At 38.8% G+C, this 18,466-nt stretch overlaps 1 protein-coding gene across 2 annotated transcripts in view; it reads left to right on the top strand.

The window, feature by feature from the left end:
• Positions 1 to 18,466, top strand: part of Cog5 (component of oligomeric golgi complex 5) — a 235,607-nt gene that overhangs the window by 29,563 nt on the left and 187,578 nt on the right. For both annotated transcript variants that reach the window (XM_041657980.1, XM_041657978.1), the window contains exon 6: positions 11,461 to 11,581. In XM_041657980.1, the coding sequence (XP_041513914.1) occupies positions 11,461 to 11,581 (121 nt within the window). The remainder of the gene's footprint in view (positions 1 to 11,460; positions 11,582 to 18,466) is intronic.

Below are 18,466 nucleotides of genomic sequence, written 5' to 3'. Positions count from 1 at the left end.
CAGATTGAGATGGAGAATGGTATTAACAGTTTAAAGACCCATTTCTTTAGTGTTCTTGGCCTCTTAATTCATACTGAGACGGGGCAATCGTACAAAGGAAAACCAACTTTCTTCTTAAAACTCTATAAATTAAATTGTCCCCAGTTATCAACTGGGTGCCCAATTAGAAGGTCTTTTGTAAAGCTGGGAATATTTCCCTTAAATAAGAAACAGTAAAGGAAGTATCTTGTGGACCAGAAAGAGGAGAAGAGAGACACACTTCAGAGTGTGGACACAGTCCATATAGAGACAATACTGGGATGATAGACACTGATACAGATAATTTCAGATCACCATGAATAAGGAAAGAAAGTAGTTAAAGATGATTGAAAAGCTTAATATGAAACCAAGCCTAAATAATGCCTATACTTAGTCTCAGCTTAGGGACTTTGTCTTAGAAATGTGTTACCTTTTAAATTATTCTGTGTTGTTGGGGGCTCTTCATGAGTTTACTCAGGTTGTTAATCATTATTATTCTCATTATTTTGCTTATATTTTAAACATTGGGAAAACTGATGTTCCTATGTAATCTGTTTTTAATTGAGCTTCAAGTTAGTTTAAATATATGTAGGGTAGGGAAGTGGCGGTATGAAAGAAAATGGCTCTTATAATAAGTGTGGTCTTGTTGGATGAAGTAGATGTGGTCTTGTTGCAGGAAGTGGTCACTGTGAGCAGGCTTTGAGGTCTCAGATGCTCAGATGCCATACCCAGTGTGGTAGTTACTTCCTGTTGCCTACAGATCCAAATGTGGAACTCTCAGCTCCTTCTCTAGCACCGTGTCCTGCATGCTATCATGCTTCCCACCATGGTGATAATGGGCTGAATCACTGAACTATATGCCAGATCATTTAAATGTTTTCCTTTAAAAGAGTTGTCATGGCCTTGGTATCTCTTCACAGCAATAGAAACCCTCACTAAGACAGAATGCAAGAAGGAAATGGCCATGAAGGATGTTTTTGCCTTGAGCATAAAATTCCTATGATTTTGTGTCCAATTAGAAGAAAGTACCTTTTTATATCTTTCTCCCCTGCCCCAACTTCCATTCCAGTCTCTTCCCAGAAAACCTTTTCTTTCCTAAAGTAGAAGGTTTTGGCTTCATTTATATACATGAATACATCAGTTGAATTTAATTATCACCTCAAGGACTATCTCTATTTTCTTAATTCATTTTAGTAATATTGTTTGCTTATGAATTACTTCAGTCTTTTCAGAATAAGTTTGGAGAGGTTATAATCTTTTACATAGAACATTTAAATTTTAAAGTCAATGAAAATTCAAGTTTTATAGATTTCAGCACCTAAACACTTTTAAAATTAATTCCATGCTTTAAAAATATAATAGGGTTTACTTGATGTAATTCATAAATTCTTCATAAATTTAAGAATTACTTTTGAACTATTTATCATTTCAGTTTTAAACTTTTAAAACCATATGTTTAGCTTTAAAATCTAACTTTTAATCTTAAAAATATATAAGAAAAATTGAGAAGGTCTGTAACAAAGGATATCATTTCTGAAGCTGTTTTTTTGAGGGGGGTTGTGTGTGTGTGTGCAAGTGTGTATGTGTGCATGTAGAAGCCAGAGGTTTATATTAATCACTTTTATTGTATTTTTAAATGATTTGTTTTTAATTGAGCTATACATTTTTCTCTGCTCCCCTCCTTTTCTCCTCTCTCCCCTTCTACTCCCCCTCTCCCAGCCACCCACACTCCTGATTTACTCAGGAGAGCTTGTCTTTTTCTGCTTCTTATTTAGATTTATGTATGTCTCTCTTAGGGTCTTCTTTGTTTTCTAGGTTCTCTGGGGTTGTGAACTGTAGGCTGGTTATTCTTTGTTTTATGTCTAAAAACCACTTATGAGTGATTACATATTATATTTGTCTTTTTGGGTCTGGGTTACCTCACTCAGTATGTTTTTTTCTAGTTCTGTCCATGTGCCTGCAAATTTCAAGATGTCATTGTTTTTTACTTCTGAGTAGTACTCCATTGTGTAAATGTACCCCCCCCCCCCAATTCTTTGGTCGAGGGGCATCTAGGATGTTTCCAGGTTCTAGCTATTATGAATAATGCTGTTATGAACATAGTTGAGCAAATGTCTTCGTTTGATTGAGCATTGCATATATGCCCAAGAGTGATATTGCTGGGTCTTGAGGTAGATTGATTCCTAATTTTTTGAGAAATCGCCATACTGATTTCCAAAGTGGCTGCACAAGTTTGTACTTCTACCAGCAATGGGGGAGTGTTGTCCTTACTCCACATCCTCTCCAGCATAAGTTGTCACCAGTGTTTTTGATCTTGGCCATTCTGACAGGTGTAAGATGGAATCTCAGAGTTGTTTTGATTTTCATCTCTCTGATAGCTAAGGATGATGGGCATTTCCTTAAGTGTCTTTTGGCCATTTGAAATTTCTCTGTTGAGAGTTTTCTGTTTAGGTCTGTATCCCATTTTTTTTTTAAATTGGATTATTTGTTCTTTTGATGTCTAGTTTCTTGAGTTCTTTGTTTAATTTGGAGATTAGTCCTCTGTCAGATGTGGGGTTGGTGAAGATCTTTCCTATTCTGTAGGCTGCCATTTTGTTTTGTTTTGTTCATGGTGTCCTTTGCTTTACAGACGCTTCTTAGTTTCAGGAGTCCCATTTACTAATTGTTGCTCTCAGTGTCTGCTACTGGAGTTATATTTAGGAATCGGTTTCTTGTGCCAGTGTATTCAAGGGTACTTTCCACTTTCTCTTCTGTGAGGTTCAGTGTGGCTGGCTTTATGTGGAGGTCTTTGATCCATTTGGACTTGAGTTTTGTGCATGGTGATAGACAGATCTGTTTGCAGTCTTCTCCATGTCAGTATCCAGTGATGCCTGCACCATCTGTTGAATATGCTCTCTTCTTTCCATTTTATATTTTTAGCCTTTTTGTTAAAAATCAGGTGTTTGTAGGGGTGTGGGTTGATATCTGGGTCTTCGATTTGATACCATTGCTCCTCTTGTCTGTTTTTATGATTATTGTCAATGGTGATGCCTCCAGAAGTTCCTTTATTGTACAGAGTTGTTTGGCTGTCCTGGGCCTTTTGTTTTTGTATAACGAAGTTGAGTATTGTTCTTTCAAGGTCTGTGAAGAATTTTGCTGGGAAATTTAAAAATATTTATTTTTATCATATCCATTTTTGTTATATAGGCTTTTTGTGTTATCACTTGGTTTAGTTCTTTTTTTCGTTTAGTTGGTATTATCAAATTATTTTGTTTACAGATTTTTTTTTTTGGTGGGGGAAGTACAATCTCACATAGTAACCTGAAGCTTACTGTATAGCTGAGGATGACCTAGAACTCCTCCAGCCTCCACTTCTCCTGTGCTGCCATGCCTAGTTTTATACATTGTTGGGAATTAAACCCTGGACCTTGTGTATTCTAGGTCTACCAATTGCATTGTATCTCGAGCACAATTTTATCTTTATTTTTTTATAGAGTATAAATCTACCTTACTGATTTTATAATTATCCTCTAAGCAAGTGAGTGTATCAAGAAGGAAATGAAGAAGTAATAGCATAGAAATGCCAAGCTCTGTAAACAATCTAACAACATATGGAGTGACTAGTATAGGAAAATCATGAAAAACCAATGCTGATGTAAGAGATTTGGTGCTAGTTTGTGGCTTACTTTTTGTTGTTTATTTTTGAGACTATAATTTAAGAACAACATTTCTTTCTTCCTTTTCCTCCCTTCATCCCCTCCATATACCCCTCACCGTTCTCCTTCAAATTGATGGCCTCTTTTTGTATTAATTGTTTATTACATTCACAAATGTATTTTCACATACCTATCTATTCCTAACTATAACCTATTGCATCCATATACTATTACTATATGTACATTTTGAGGGCTGACCAAGTGGTGTGCTCTTCTCCAGGGAAGACCACCTTTCCTGCTCCCAGCCTTCCTCAGTTGCCTGGAGTTCTTTGTGTAGACTGAGGCCTTCTGGACTTTTCCACATCTAGTTTGGCCTGTTTATTTATATCATTCTCATTTGGCTCACATTTGAGCAGTCATGTTAGTAAGACTTTATGGGCACAGCTTCTGATGTTATGAGACACAATCCCACAACAAATTCCCTGATCCACTGGCTCTTACGGTCTTTTTGCCCCATCTACTACAGTGTTCTGTGAGCCTTAGATACCATAGTGTTTTGTAAATGTGTCCATTTGTGACTGGGTTTACAGCTTTGCATTTGATTGGTTGTAGTTTTCTGTAATCATGTCCATCTGTTGAAAAAAGTTTCCTTGATGGAAAGGTAGCTTAGTACCTTTTTCAGCAAGGTATCACATCTTACTATTTTGTGTCCTCTGTGGCTGGACTATGCCTGTGTTCCCAAAAAATGGATTATGGATTTTTGCCTTTGTTTAGAATGTTGGTTACAAGTTGTTATGGATAGTGGTCAGTATAAAAGCTAAGCAAGGGAGATTTGATTCAGAGTTCTTGTTTTGAAAGAAAAGAGGGGGAGAAGTGCTGTAGGACAGTGGTCTTTTATCCTGTCACTTGTATTATTTTTAATAAAATACTGATTGGCCAGTAACCAGGCAGAAAGTATAAGTGGCGCAACCAGGCAGGAAGTAGAGGCGTGGCAGTGAGAATTCTGGAAATTAAGTCTGCAGTATGACCCAGCTTCAGAGGAAGCAAGATGTGCCTGCCTCGCCGAAAAAGGTACTGAGCCTTGTGGCTAACTCAGACAAGAATTATAGGCTAATGTAAGTTATAAGAATTAGTTAATAAGAAGCCTGAGCTAAGGGGCCAATCAGTTTAGTTTATAACTAATGCAGACCTCTGTGTGATTCTTTGGGACTTAATGGCTGTAGGACCAGGCGGGACAGAAAATCTCAGTCAACAGGCAGACTTTGAGGTTTCCTGTAATCAAGATACTGCCCAGTGTTTCAGTCTTGCCTGCAAGATGTAGGACTCTCAGCTGCATGCATGTCGTTATGTCCCACCATGATGATAGGGTGGACCTCCGCACTGTGAGTGAGCCACCACAGTTGAATGTTGTCCTTTAGACGAGTTACCATAGTCATGGTGTCTCTTCATAGCAATAGAAACCCTAAGACATAGATAAATGTTTATAGATTGGTGTTAGGGATTATGCTGGTTTATTAAGTTAGTGGTTACAGATTTTCCTTCAATAACCATGATTTCACTAGCACTGAGTAGTTAGCTAGGTTTCCAGTACCAGGCATGGGTATCCCTCTTGTTTAGTGGGTCTTCAGTACAATTAGAGTGCTCTTACTACCAAGGTTTGTGTGCCACAGCTGCATCCTTAGGGATATCATGTCATGGTGTTTGTTGGTGTCGTCCAAACATATCATAGCTGGGTAGGATCAGTTGGTTGTCTTTCTTGTCTGGAAGCTCATACAGCACCTTCTGGTACTAGGAAAGTAAATAATTTAAGGCTTACATTTTGTGGAGCGCAGCAGCTTTGATATCTGCTTTACAAAAGTAACATCTGTATAAAAAGCCTGCAAGCCTTAGTCATGCTCTGAGGAAGCTCAGACTAGCCGTGTGGTTCTAATGAACAGGGAGGCACTGTTGCACTTGATGTCTCAGCGATGCTTTCATCCGCTGCCAAGAACCAGCCTAGTTGTTACATCAGTAGGCAGAGTGAGTGATCCCACATGACACACTGTTATTTCTTCCCTAATTCTCAAGCTGCAGAGTATGAAATAGTTTCAGCCACTGAGTTTTGTGCTGATTTCTTAAGGACTAGTAGTTGATATATTATTTGAACTGCTTTTCAAGAAGAGACTCTCATCAGCATAAAAGAAAACCGAGAAGATTGTTCTCATGGCATTTCTTTATGACTCTTAATAGAGTACTTCAGCCAACCAACATAATTAGAGAAATACCAATGTAAAGACTTGTAATGAGCATAGAGTTGAGTTTAAACAAGCACTGTAAAGTATAGGAAATGAAAATTTTATGGTTTGGCAAAAAAAAATATAGAACTTAACAGTGAAAAGTGATAAGAGCATTGCAATATTTAGGCACATTCAGTAGTCACTCTTCATTATGGTATTGCCTTTGTTAATTAGATACTACTTTTTGTATGTTGTGCAATCAAACAAGTGAATTACCTAATGTTTCTCTAATAGTCCTTAAGAGCTACAACTCTTAATGTGTAAGATATAAGATGGAAGATAGATCCTGAGCTGGTAGTGTCAGTGTGAAATTGAGGTGTTTTATATTTTAAAATAGCATAAGCTTTATGTATGTACATTTTGTATATATGTCTATGCATAATTGTAATCAGAGAATGTTTTATTTGTGTTCTTGAATCACTCAAATGAAAATTTGTATCCTATTTTAGTTCTGACATTTGCTGCCCATGTCTGTGGAGAAAGTTTAGCAATGAGCAAGCCTAGTTTCTAAAATTATCTTGAAATAATGATTTCTCTTAAAACAGACAAAGGTTTCTTTGGGAAATCTTAGATTCAGTTGGAGAAAGAAAATGTATAAAGTGATCTTGAAAATTTTTATACCAGACACCATAACTATGAGGTCCATGAAAAAGGTGCTTCGGAGCCAATTCCGAAATCTTCTTGGTGACCACTTATTTCATTTTAGCTCCAAAGTCATAGATCATGAAAATGAGAAAATCTCTTAGTTTTAGGCAGAATGGTACAGTTGCTTGCTCTTTGCTGTTTCAACTAGCTCAAATTGTTCCATTTGGGCATCAATAAGGATTAATGTTATAGTGAATTGATAGCACTTCTTGATATTTATGTACCTACAGTTACACACACTAAAATAATAAAATCTTAAAAAAGAAACACTGCCTTTTGAAACTGATAAACCAAAAATATAAAATATACTTATTTCTAGGCACCTCACCCTAACAAATAATAGAGGAGACAGAAATTTTATGTGTGAACAAATAAAGATGAAACAGTAGAATTGGAGTGATTTTATAATCAGTTTTAGTGGATTTTGATACTTAATATCCAAGAGAGAAAATCATACCTACATTATGGATATACCACCACCTAACGATCTTGCCTACGTCCTCCTGTAGGTTTCTGCCTGTTATGTGGGTGCTGGGATCTGAACTCCTGTCCTTGTGATTGTGCAGCAGGTACTCTTAACTGCTGAGCAATCTTCCAGACCTTTGCCAAAAATGCAGAATCTGGAACTGATGAAGTCACTTGCATCCAACCATTTTATAAGAAATTTGGAAGGCAGAAGAACTTGTTAATGTGCACTATGAAGATGTTGTCACCACACTGCGGTTGTGGGATGTCTTGTAGACAGGTGATCCAATGTGTACCATCGATTTCCAACCAGAGCTACATAGTGAGATCCTGTCTCCATTAAATTAAACGAGCAAACAGACAAACAAATAAATAAATAGATATGCCAAACATTTGGTTTCTAGATGGAAATTATTATTTCTTATTCATCATATGGTTACTGTGAAAAGAAGTTAAACAAACATGTTAACTGCCTGCGTGTCTTGACTATGTATGTTTTTAAACAGTATGTTTGTATGCATGTGCTATATGAGTGTCTGAGTGTGGCTGGGATGGCTGTAATATGTTCTGTGTTTACCTATTAAAGAATGTTTATACCTGGACATTTAGTGATGTTGTGTTTCTGGAGTTTTTAATTATTTTTTGTGTGTATATGTATGTGTATATGTATGTATGTGAACATGAGGATAGAGGTGTCTAGTGTCTTCCTTGATCCCTTTTCCCTTATGTTTTTGAGATAGGGTCTTACTGAACCTGGATCTCACTTCTTTAGTAAGAGCCAGCAATCCCTAGGAATCCTGTCTCCACTCCCACAGTGTGCGGGTTACAGATGTATGCTAAAACCTGGGTTTTATGAGTTGATGGTGATGAGGGATCCAAATTCACACCTTTAAGCTTGTACAACAAGAACTTAACAATTGTGTTATCTTTCCCAGACCTTGGAGTTATTAATTTTTAAATTTTTATTTATTTTTAATGGATTTTATATCTATCTCAGTCCAGCTTATCTCCTCATCCCTTCTCATCTACCCTCTGCCCTTGCAATCTCCCCCACAAGATAAAACAAAGTAAAATTTAAAAGAAAAGGAAAAGAAAAAATCTTTCTTGTATGGAAGCTGTCGTTTGACACAGTGAATCACACAGTATACCCTTTAGTCCATGCATCTTACATGCATGTGTTCACTGCAGTGAGTCATTGGTCTGGTTCGAGGCCTCTGGTGTCTACTATCAATATTGGACCCTCACTGAGACTCCTTAGATATCCTGTTGTTGTCCTGTGTCATGGAGACCCTGCAGCTTAGGGTCTGCAGGACTAGCCTTTTCACATGCTCCAGCAGATCATAGATGGGGTGGATGTTGGGATGGGACAACTCCTAGGCCTGGCTCTCAGACTGGGTAGTTTCTGTGTTGGTCAACACCAGGGTGCACTCTCCAGCATTGCTTCGGCTAATTCACCCTGTGCAGTAAGCAGCAAGGGGGTAGGCTGGTTCTCCTGCTCTCATGCCCTCAGGGCCAGGTCACCTACACCACTGGGCCCAGCTCTACTGTGGTGCCCAGATGCAGGGATCACTGTGCAGGGATGCAGCTGGTGAGGGGCAGGGCCAGCTCTCTTGCTCTTGTGACCTCAGGGACAGCTCTCCCATGTACCATAGGTGTTGAGTAGTGGTGGATGGTTTCTCTCTCTCGCCCACACCACCATATGGCAGATGAGGGCCCATGCCAGATCTGCTCACGTTTTCAGGCTAGCTCATCCTCCTCCCGTTACTAGGATCAGCTCTGCTGTGCTGCCCAGGCAAGGTGCAGGGCCCACTCTCCCAAGTGCTGCAGCCAGCAAGGGGCAGGGTAAGCTCTCTCCTGCTGTAGGTGGCAAGGGGCAAGGAGGGGAGGGCATCTTTCCCTCAACCTTGCTATCACATGGCAGATGAGGGGTGCAGAGTCAGCTCCCCCACTCATAGAACCTCAGGGTAGGCTCACTTGCATCCCTACCAGTAAGGTCAGCTCTACTTTGGTGCTCAGGCTAGGTGCAGGGCCTACTGTCCCAAGTGTTGCAGCAGGCAAGGGGCAGAGCCAGGGGTTCTACTCTCCCACCTGCTGCACGGAATATGGGAGGCACCTCTCCCTTCTCCATGGGGTGCATGACAGAGTGTTGGAGGAGGCCGCTTGTTTTGTTTCCGCTGCTCGGCAGCTCAGACCCAAAATAGCCACACAGAAAACTATATTAATTAAATCACTGCTTGGCCCATTAGCTCTAGCCTCTTATTGGCTAACTCTTACGTATTAATTTAACCCATTTCTGTTAATCTGTGTATCGCCACGAGGCTGTGGCTTACCGGAAAAAGTTCCAGCGTCTGTCTCTGGTAGGGCTGCATGACCTCTCTCTGTCTCTGCCTTCTTTCTCGCAGCATTCAGCTTAGTTTTCCCCGCCTATAGCTGTTCCCCCTATAGCTTTGCTATAGTCCCAGAGCAGTTCCTTTATTAACCAGTGGTATTCACAGCATACAGAGAGAATCCTACATCAACAGAGGAGTAGTGGGGCCAAGTTCTCAGGGCTGACTCACCAGTGTCCCTGCCATCAGGGTCACATTTACTGTTCTGCCCAGATGAAGTTCAGGGCCTGCTCTCATGATTGCTGCAGTGAGATGCCAGACCAGATCCCTGGTTCTCATGATCTCAGGACCAGCTTTCCCTAGTTCTGAAGTTGGTGAGGCTGGATCAGCTCTCCCTCCCGCTGCAGGTGACTAAGGGCAAGGTGGGGAGGGTGTCTTTCTCTTGAGCACGCCACCACATCTACTACATGGAGACAAGGATAGGGGTGGAAGCAGGTTCTCCCACTCTCACGCCCTCGCAGCCAGCTTGCTCCCCTGCCAACAGGATTAACTCTGTTGCGCTACCCAGGTGAGGTTCAGGATCCACTCTCTTGAGTGCTGCATCAGGTGAAGGGCAAGGCCAGTTCTCCCTAATGTTCTGGCCAGTGAGGGGTCAGGGCCAACTTGTGTAGCCCTATCCTCTTGGCTTTTGGAGGTAACAGGAGCCACAGACATCGACACAGACCACTGCTGCGGTGGGGTCATGGGCGCATCATGGCCCTAGGTGACAAATAGGCTACCCATCTCAATTCACTCTTCACATCTTTGGAATATGCCTCTCTCCACAGGACATGAGCGCCTCTCTCTCTCTCTCTCTCTCTCTCTCTCTCTCTCTCTTTCTCTTTTTCTCTTCCTCCCTCTCTCTTTTCCACACCCCACTCTATATTTGCTTACCATAAATAGCCTGATGGGTTGTGGATGTTTGTCTCCTGCTCAGTCTTCATTGGCACTGGGCAGACTCCTGTTGTCTCCCTAGCCTGGGGCTGAGAGAGCCCTGGGTGGGCATTGAGTTTTAAATTCTTTTTTTTTCTTTTTTTTGGTTTTTCGAGACAGGGTTTCTCTGTGGTTTTGGAGCCTGTCCTGGAACTAGCTCTTGTAGACCAGGCTGGTCTCGAACTCACAGAGATCCGCCTGCCTCTGCCTCCCAAGTGCTGGGATTAAAGGCATGCGCCACCACCGCCTGGCTTGAGTTTTTAATTCTTATTGCTACCTTTTAGGGTTTTCCTCAGTACAAATTCTTGCTTTTCAAGTAGCTTTGGGCCTATTTGAGGAGCAGCATACATCACCTGTTTCACTGTGGAGGCAGAGTTGACCTTGGTTTGCTCTTTAATCTCACTCTGGAGGCAGTGGCTCTGCACCCAGTTTCCCCATCAGAGTGTGCACACTTTTAAATCTCTCTCTTTTTTTAAAACTCAGTTACATTTGGAAAAGAAAAAGAACTAGGAAGTGACAGAAAAGTTAGTAATAGTTTTTTGAGTTTTGTCTTCCTGATTTTCTTTTTTACAATTTATTGACAGGATTGTCCTTTACGGACTAGTGAAGTTGAGGGTTTTAAAGACTAGTCCCCAGACATTGAGAAAAGAGAAACTAGAGTGGAGGTAGCAGTAGGCAGCCCAACACAACACTTTGCCATCAGCTTTAAGCAAGCAGAACTGGTGCATGGTTACCACTCCTACAGATTCTGACTTAATTGCATGGAAATGTGATCTTAGCATCACAACTTTTCGCACCTTTCCATTTGCATTAATGTGAAGTCAAACAGCAATCGGCCTAGAATAGGGCTGAAGAAAAATCTTTAACTCCATAGTGTTTTAATTTAAAATTTGCTCTATTTGGGATAAGTTGGGAGTTTTTGTAAAGGTTAAATATGGGATTGTGGATGTTCTTTTTAAAGATATGTGGTTATTTAGGGTGTTCAGTGTGAAACAAAAGGATGAATAATTTTTTTTCACATCTGAGGAATGGAAAGCTTCACAGATTAACTGACCATAACCACAATGGTATGGAAACTGTATGGAGCTACTGTACTTTCTTACTACTGTGTTACTTGAACAGGTTGCCTGTGACTTGCTTCGGAGAATAATTCGCATCTTGTTTCTCAGTAAGAGACTCCAGGGACAACTGCAAGGAGGAAGTAGAGAGATAACCAAAGCTGCTCAGAGTCTCGATGAACTTGGTAAGTCCTTTCATGATTAAAAATTCGTAGAAGTTTGACAGTTTTAACTCAGTTGATTTGTTGACATTTGTTTTTACTATTAATAAATATTACTAAAATTAAAAAAATGACTGTTTATAGCATTGTTATAAGCAATGTTTCTGTTCAGAAAGGGTGAATAAAATTAGATTTCTTGAAAGTGTTTACTTTAATATTGATCATATAATAATATTGACTTTTTTCACAAACTGTTGTGTACACTTTAACATAAATATTTGAGTAACTGCAATCACAGTCATGATACAAAACACTTTTATCCCTCTTGAAAATGCGCCCATCATTGCTTGATGATCAGTAATATCCCTGCCCTCTAACCTGACAGCCATCTTAATTTTCTATCATTATACCTTTATCTATTAATAATCACACATAAATGGAGTCGTAAAGTCCATAACTTTTTGAGGCTGGCTTCTTGTACCTACCTTTTAATACCTTTGAGATTTATTCAGATTATTGGGTATACTAGCAGTTTGTTAGAATACATTCTGTGTTGTCATGGGGATTGCTTTTTGAGTGACTGATCGGAGGAGAATTTGAGTCCTTAGCTTTTGGTGATTATGAATAGAGCGGCTGTAAACACTTGTGTGTAGGTTTTGTTGTGATTTCTATGGGGTAAATATCCAGGAGGAATGCTTTTCTTAGGGATTTGAAATAGGCCCTTGACATTCAAGATTTAGAATTGATGGTTTTGCTGGCTAAGAAGCTTCAGGTTCCATAATCTTGAAAGTTTGAATAGCTAGTGAGTGCACACAGAAAAGGCCAACACCTGGGTTTTGATGAGACTTTGTGGGTTTCTGGTTTTCATTGGGTACCCAGTAATTTTTTTGAAGTGAAAATATTTGGTGGTATTTATTCTTTTATAGATCCAGAAGACCTTTGATATTATATATGTCTTAAATTTTGACAGTTTGCTTACTCTTGGTGGCATGGTTATGCCAAAGTAACACTGGAAAAGTGTATTTGACATGTTCTTTTTGAGTTTTTCTGTTTTTGGTATTTCTGTTGCAAAGTCTTGCTCTAATGCAGTTCTCAACTTGTGGGTTGTGACCCTGCTGGGGTCACATATCAGATATCCTTCATATTAGATTATGATTTGATGCACGTATATAATTGTAATAGTAACTGAAAAATACTACTTTTATTAAAACATTAATTCCAGTGTATTATGACAATTTATTATCCTCCTCACTTCTCTTTACTTAGTTATAATGGTAAAACTGATCAAAATTAAACATTTTTTGAAAAGATTTTGCAAATATTAAATCACACATGAGTCACATAAGCTGTAATTTTTTTAAAATTTCTTTTCATTTTATGTGCATTTGTCAGTGTTTCTGCTGTGTGTTATGTATACACAGATACCCAAAGAAGCCAAAAGAGGATGTTAGATCTCCTAGAACCAGAGGCACAGAAAGTTGTGAGCTATTAGATGTGGGTGCTGGGAACCAAACCCAGGTCCCCTCAAGAACAACAAGCAATCTTAACCTCTGCACCATTATTCCAGGCCCAGAGATTTAAATTTTTAATACATCTGCATTGGGATAAGTCAATCATGAACTGTATTTTTTCAGTGACTTTTATATTTAATAGTTATAAAATACTTTGAGTAAAGCCAGTGCATTAGAGAAGTGATTGAAAGAACACACAACTATTTGTATTACCTTATCTATTGGTTACAGAAGATAATAATCATAATAAAATAGTTGCCATTTTTAAATATGATGGACTGTCATTGAGGATAAATGTATATACTAAAACTTGAAATAAAACCGGACTCTCTGAACATGGCGAACAATGAGGGATGATGAGAAGCCAAAGACAATGGCACGGGGTTTTGATCCTACTTCATGTTCGGGCTTTGTGGGAGCCTAGCCAGTTTGGATGTTCACCTTCCTAGATATGGACGGAGGGGGGAGGACCTTGGACTTTCCACAGGGCAGGGAACCCTGACTGCTCTTTGGATTGGAGAGGGAGGGGGAGAGGAGTGGGGGGAGGGGGAGAAGGGTGGGAGGAGGGGGAGGGAAATGGGAGGATGGGAGGAGGGGGAAACTTTTTTTTTCTTTTCTCAATAAAAAAAAAGAAATTAAAAAAAATAAATAAAAAAAATAAAAACCAGAAAAAAAAGAAATAATTTTTATCTGTGTTCAATGAGTACTATATATAAATTTTGCTGCCTAAAAAAGTAAGAATTATTAATCAAAGCTAATAGCTGATACTAGAACTTTTACACCCCTATTTAAGAATACACTATGAAAACAACACTTGCTACTCTGGCCAAGAAAATTGATCAATGCCTTCCTCAGCCATTGTCAGAGATGCATCAAATCACACCTCAGTGATGAGAACATTTCTACAGTTATTACTGTCTTTGTGGCACAGTGGGTTCACTCCTTGGTGAGACAGAGCCAGCGATCACAAATAAGACAAAAGAATGAAGTTTGTTACCTGCAACAAGTAAGGATAGCACGGGGGCTGACCCAGAGCAGGGTCTCCCAGTACACAGGGACAAGAAGACTTGAAAACTCACAACTATTCATATTGGAAGGACTTGGCATCATATATAGGGGTTGGCACATTCCTGAGAGTATTTATTTCAAGATTATGCTTCATACATTGCATGTTCAGAAGTGGAGGATAAGAAGGATTCCGGGACAGATAATTTGGCATTATGAGATTATACTGAACAAAGTTGTGTAGTTTTTGAGGACAGCCAGCTGTGACCTATTTCCCGAATTGTACCCCACCTTCTGCTAGTTTATTCATGATAACCCATTGATGATGATAGACAGTTCTGTGGTGACCAGTCACCTCTCAGTAGCACCATCAATTGGAAATCAGTTCTTCCAACACATGAGCCTTTTCAAGGACACTCCCATCTGAAGCACAGCTGTATGGTACTAGGTTACAGTCTGCAAAACTAAGTTATTTGCATGCTGTGAAATAAATGCTAGTTTTTGGACTGAAAGTGGTATGATTTTTTTCTCTGTGCAGGTGAAATGGACACATAGACTATAATAAACACTTGTTTGCAATTTGAGTGAAATCAGTTCAAGCTGCTGTTGGTTAGATGTTTGAAGAAAACCATGTGCCTGGTGCTAACATCTTCATATCGCTCTGATTGCTTTACCTGGAGTATGCAGGAAAGGGTTTGTTTGGGTCATGTAGAATCTTTTCTCAGGTAGCTGCTAATCTTTTGAGCCAAAGTTTGTAGTTTTTACACTTCCTATTGGTGACTATTGTTATTTTGTCTACCCAAAATTAGGTTTCTGTCAGCAGTCAAAATTACATAGAATTTTAAAGTTATATTCTAGACAAGGATAGAAATTTTGAATGTTTCCTAATTTTCAATCATACATTTTATCTTGATTGTTAGAATGATTTACTACTGATACCACTTGCCAAAACAAATGTGTTTTATTTATTATATTCCACACTTAAACAGGTTATTGTGATAAATTACACAATATCTGTTTTCTTAGCTGAAATCCAATTTCTCTTTATTTAAACAATTTATTGTATCTTCGGATACAGAAATCTACTACTGTATCTTCAATTTTTTTAAAAAATAACTTTTTTTTTTTAAGATAAGGTTTCTCTATGTAGCCTTGGGTGTCCTGGAACTCACTTTGTAGACCAGACTGGTCTCAAACTCACCTATATCTCCTGCCTCTGCCTCCTGAGTGCTGGGATTAAAGGTGTATGTCACCACTGCCCAGCCAAAAACCTACTTTTTTATCTTCAATATTTTTTAGTTTTTGAAAATAATGTATCTCTGGATTGATTACTATAGCTTACAAAGGTGTATTTGTAGGTAGCAGTGAATTTTATTTTTATTTGCTCTATTATTGACTTTTCCTACTTGAAGAAATTTTTCTTTGTTAAAAACAAGTCAGACCATACTTTTATGTATACTTCTGGTCTGTTTATGAAAATTGTGATTTGTAATTCACATACTTATCAAATGATTATTTCAACATAAATAAGCTTGTTATAACTCAATATAAATTTAGTGAATAGATGCAGGTTTTGTGTTTGAGAGGTTCAAGGTCTGCCACTATCTCTATATTAGAATCATAAGTCTGACACAGTGATGATGATGTGGTTTCCAGGAGAAAAACTTTTCTCTCTGCTTTTTGAACTCATCTTTACTTCCCATGAATCAGTAAGAAAAAATTTGTCCTTTTATTTCTATAAAACTTAGGTAAATTTGTTAATATCTTCTATAAATATTTTTGAATGCCTGCCTCTACTGCACATGCCTTGTGCTATTTTAAAGATTAATGACATGTCCCAAAACAAAACACAAAGTCCCCTTTCTTTTTATAGCTGTATTCTAATGGGTTCTAAAGTTGCACATATAGTGTTCCTGGAAAATTCTGACTCCAAAGTCTGTGCTCTTAAACCGCCAATGCGTCCCTTAAAGTCCTTGGCAGCATTGATTGATTTACCAAAAATATCGCTGTAATTGTTAGGTCTCCAAATTCTCCTTTCTTTAAAATGCATGAAAAAAATCATGATTTTATTCTACAACCTAAGATTATATGGAATATAAAACTGAATCTAAGTGAGGACCCATTAGGTGAAAATGAGAGAATGGCTTTTGATTGAAATATGACTACCTGATATTTCAAACCAAATATAAGATATTAATATGCATTGTTTATAATATACCATGTTTAAGCAACAAATGCATTTTATGAATGTGGCAGTTAATGACTTAACGGCCTATCTTAATGGTTTGTTGAGTTATTTTAAGATCATTTAAAAAGTATAATTAGCTGGGCATGGTGGTGCACACCTTTAAACTCAGCACTTGGTTAACAACTGGAGAATCTCTTTGAGATCCACACCAACCTCGTCTACATAGTTAGTTCCAAGTCAGGATGACATAGACCCCATCTCAATAAACTCTCTGTCTCTGTCTCTGTCTCTCTCTCTCTCTCTCACACACACGTGCGTGTATGTATGTATGTATGTATATTTATATAGTTATAAATATACATAATTAGTAAATTATAACTTAGGAAAGTAGAACATAGGACTCCATAAATTTGTAATATTGACTGTTTTCTGAGTTTTGAGTTTTCATTTCCATCTACTGTGTTCTAGTCCCATGTATCACCAGAGAACATTCTTTAATCCAGAAATATTTTTATGATCCTTTTGTTATATTTTATTTTGGAAGAAGGGATAATTATAACAGTTTTATCTAATAATGTTCTCATTATAGATAATGTAGTAATATGAGTGGCGGGGCTGCGTCCTCAGCACCCCGGCTGCCTGGCTGGCTTATGCTCCGAAATAACAACACACAAACTGTATTCATTTAATCACTGCTTGGCCCTTTAGCTCTAGCCCTTACAGAGCTAATTCTCATATCCTTACAGGATAATTCTCACATCCCGATCAACCCATCTCTAATAATCTGTGAGCACTGGTCTTACCGGGAAAGATTCTAGCCTAGTCCATCCTGGGTCGGAGCTTCATGGCGTGTGTCTGCCCGGGAGCGTGGCATGGCGTCTCTCTGAGGCGTCTGCTCCCGAGAGGAGAGCTGTGGAGTCTGAGCTCACTTCCTCTTCCTCCCAGCGTTCTGTTCTGTTTACTCCTCCCACCTATCTTCTAACGAATAAAATGGGCCAAGGCAGTTCCTTTATTAGCCAATGACCTCCCTCCATCAAGATATGAGACTTTCTTAAGATGTTAAAAATACTTTGATGAGCAAGCATTTCTGATTCATGTACAGGTGAATTCCACATAGTACATGGTCACTCAGTGAACACTAAACTAATTAGTAGGTTTTTTTTAAGTCTGTAAGATGTAGTTGCAATAAATTTAGTAAGTTTTATCCTAAGCTCACTGCAGTTGTCTATTAAAGCAACAGTGGCAGAAATACTGTGAGACTGTTGATATTATTTTCTTTGTTCATTGGTCTGAGGACATACATTTAATAAATGTTACAAAAATCTTTGGCATAGGTAAGTTATTGTGCAGTTTTGGCATAGATAAATTTAACAAAGGACAGATATGCTTGATTTAGATTTCCATATTTCTAAATTACTTTTGGAACTGGGGTTCAGTTGCTATTAGGTGGAGGTGATGCTATGCTCAGTTTTAAATTATCAGAAAACCTTACAGTGGGTTTGCTGTGGAGGTAAGCATAGTAAAGTAACACACACTCAAATAAAACTTAAGTAGCGTCACTTAAAATACTATTGAACTTGTTTTGCCTTTCATTGTGGTATCAAAATTCAGAATGGCATACCAAAAATAACAAGCTCCTCACTTACTGTGAACATTCATCCACTGTTTTCCCTCCATTCACATTTACAGTAGCACTTCTTTTTTTTTTTTTTTGATTTTTCGAGACAGGGTTTCTCCGTAGCTTTTGGTTCCTGTCCTGGAACTAGCTCTTGTAGACCAGGCTGGCCTCGAACTCACAGAGATCCGCCTGCCTCTGCCTCCCGAGTGCTGGGATTAAAGGCGTGCGCCACCACCGCCCGGCTTTTTTTTTTTTTTTTTTTTTTTTGGTTTTTCGAGACAGGGTTTCTCTGTGGCTTTGGAGCCTGTCCTGGAACTAGCTCTTGTAGACCAGGCTGGTCTCGAACTCACAGAGATTCACCTGCCTCTGCCTCCCGAGTGCTGGGATTAAAGGCGTGCGCCACCACCGCCCGGCTATAGTAGCACTTCTATGTTTTATTCATATGATTGATTAATAATGCTTATGGAAGCTGTATATTTTAATCTGTTATCATTATCATCCCTTGCTAGAACACTTATACTTGAAAGGAAGTTATTTAGTAAAAGCTCTTCAATTTAGTAATTAGGGAAGATTTTCATTTCTTACTT

This window comes from Microtus oregoni, unplaced genomic scaffold (assembly GCF_018167655.1).
Source record: "Microtus oregoni isolate MIOR12 unplaced genomic scaffold, Mior012 000009F_ref0000495, whole genome shotgun sequence".
NCBI classification, from domain to species: domain Eukaryota; kingdom Metazoa; phylum Chordata; class Mammalia; order Rodentia; family Cricetidae; genus Microtus; species Microtus oregoni.
The sequence above is the reverse complement of the archived record's forward strand: the minus strand, read 5'-3'. Positions and strand labels throughout refer to the sequence as shown.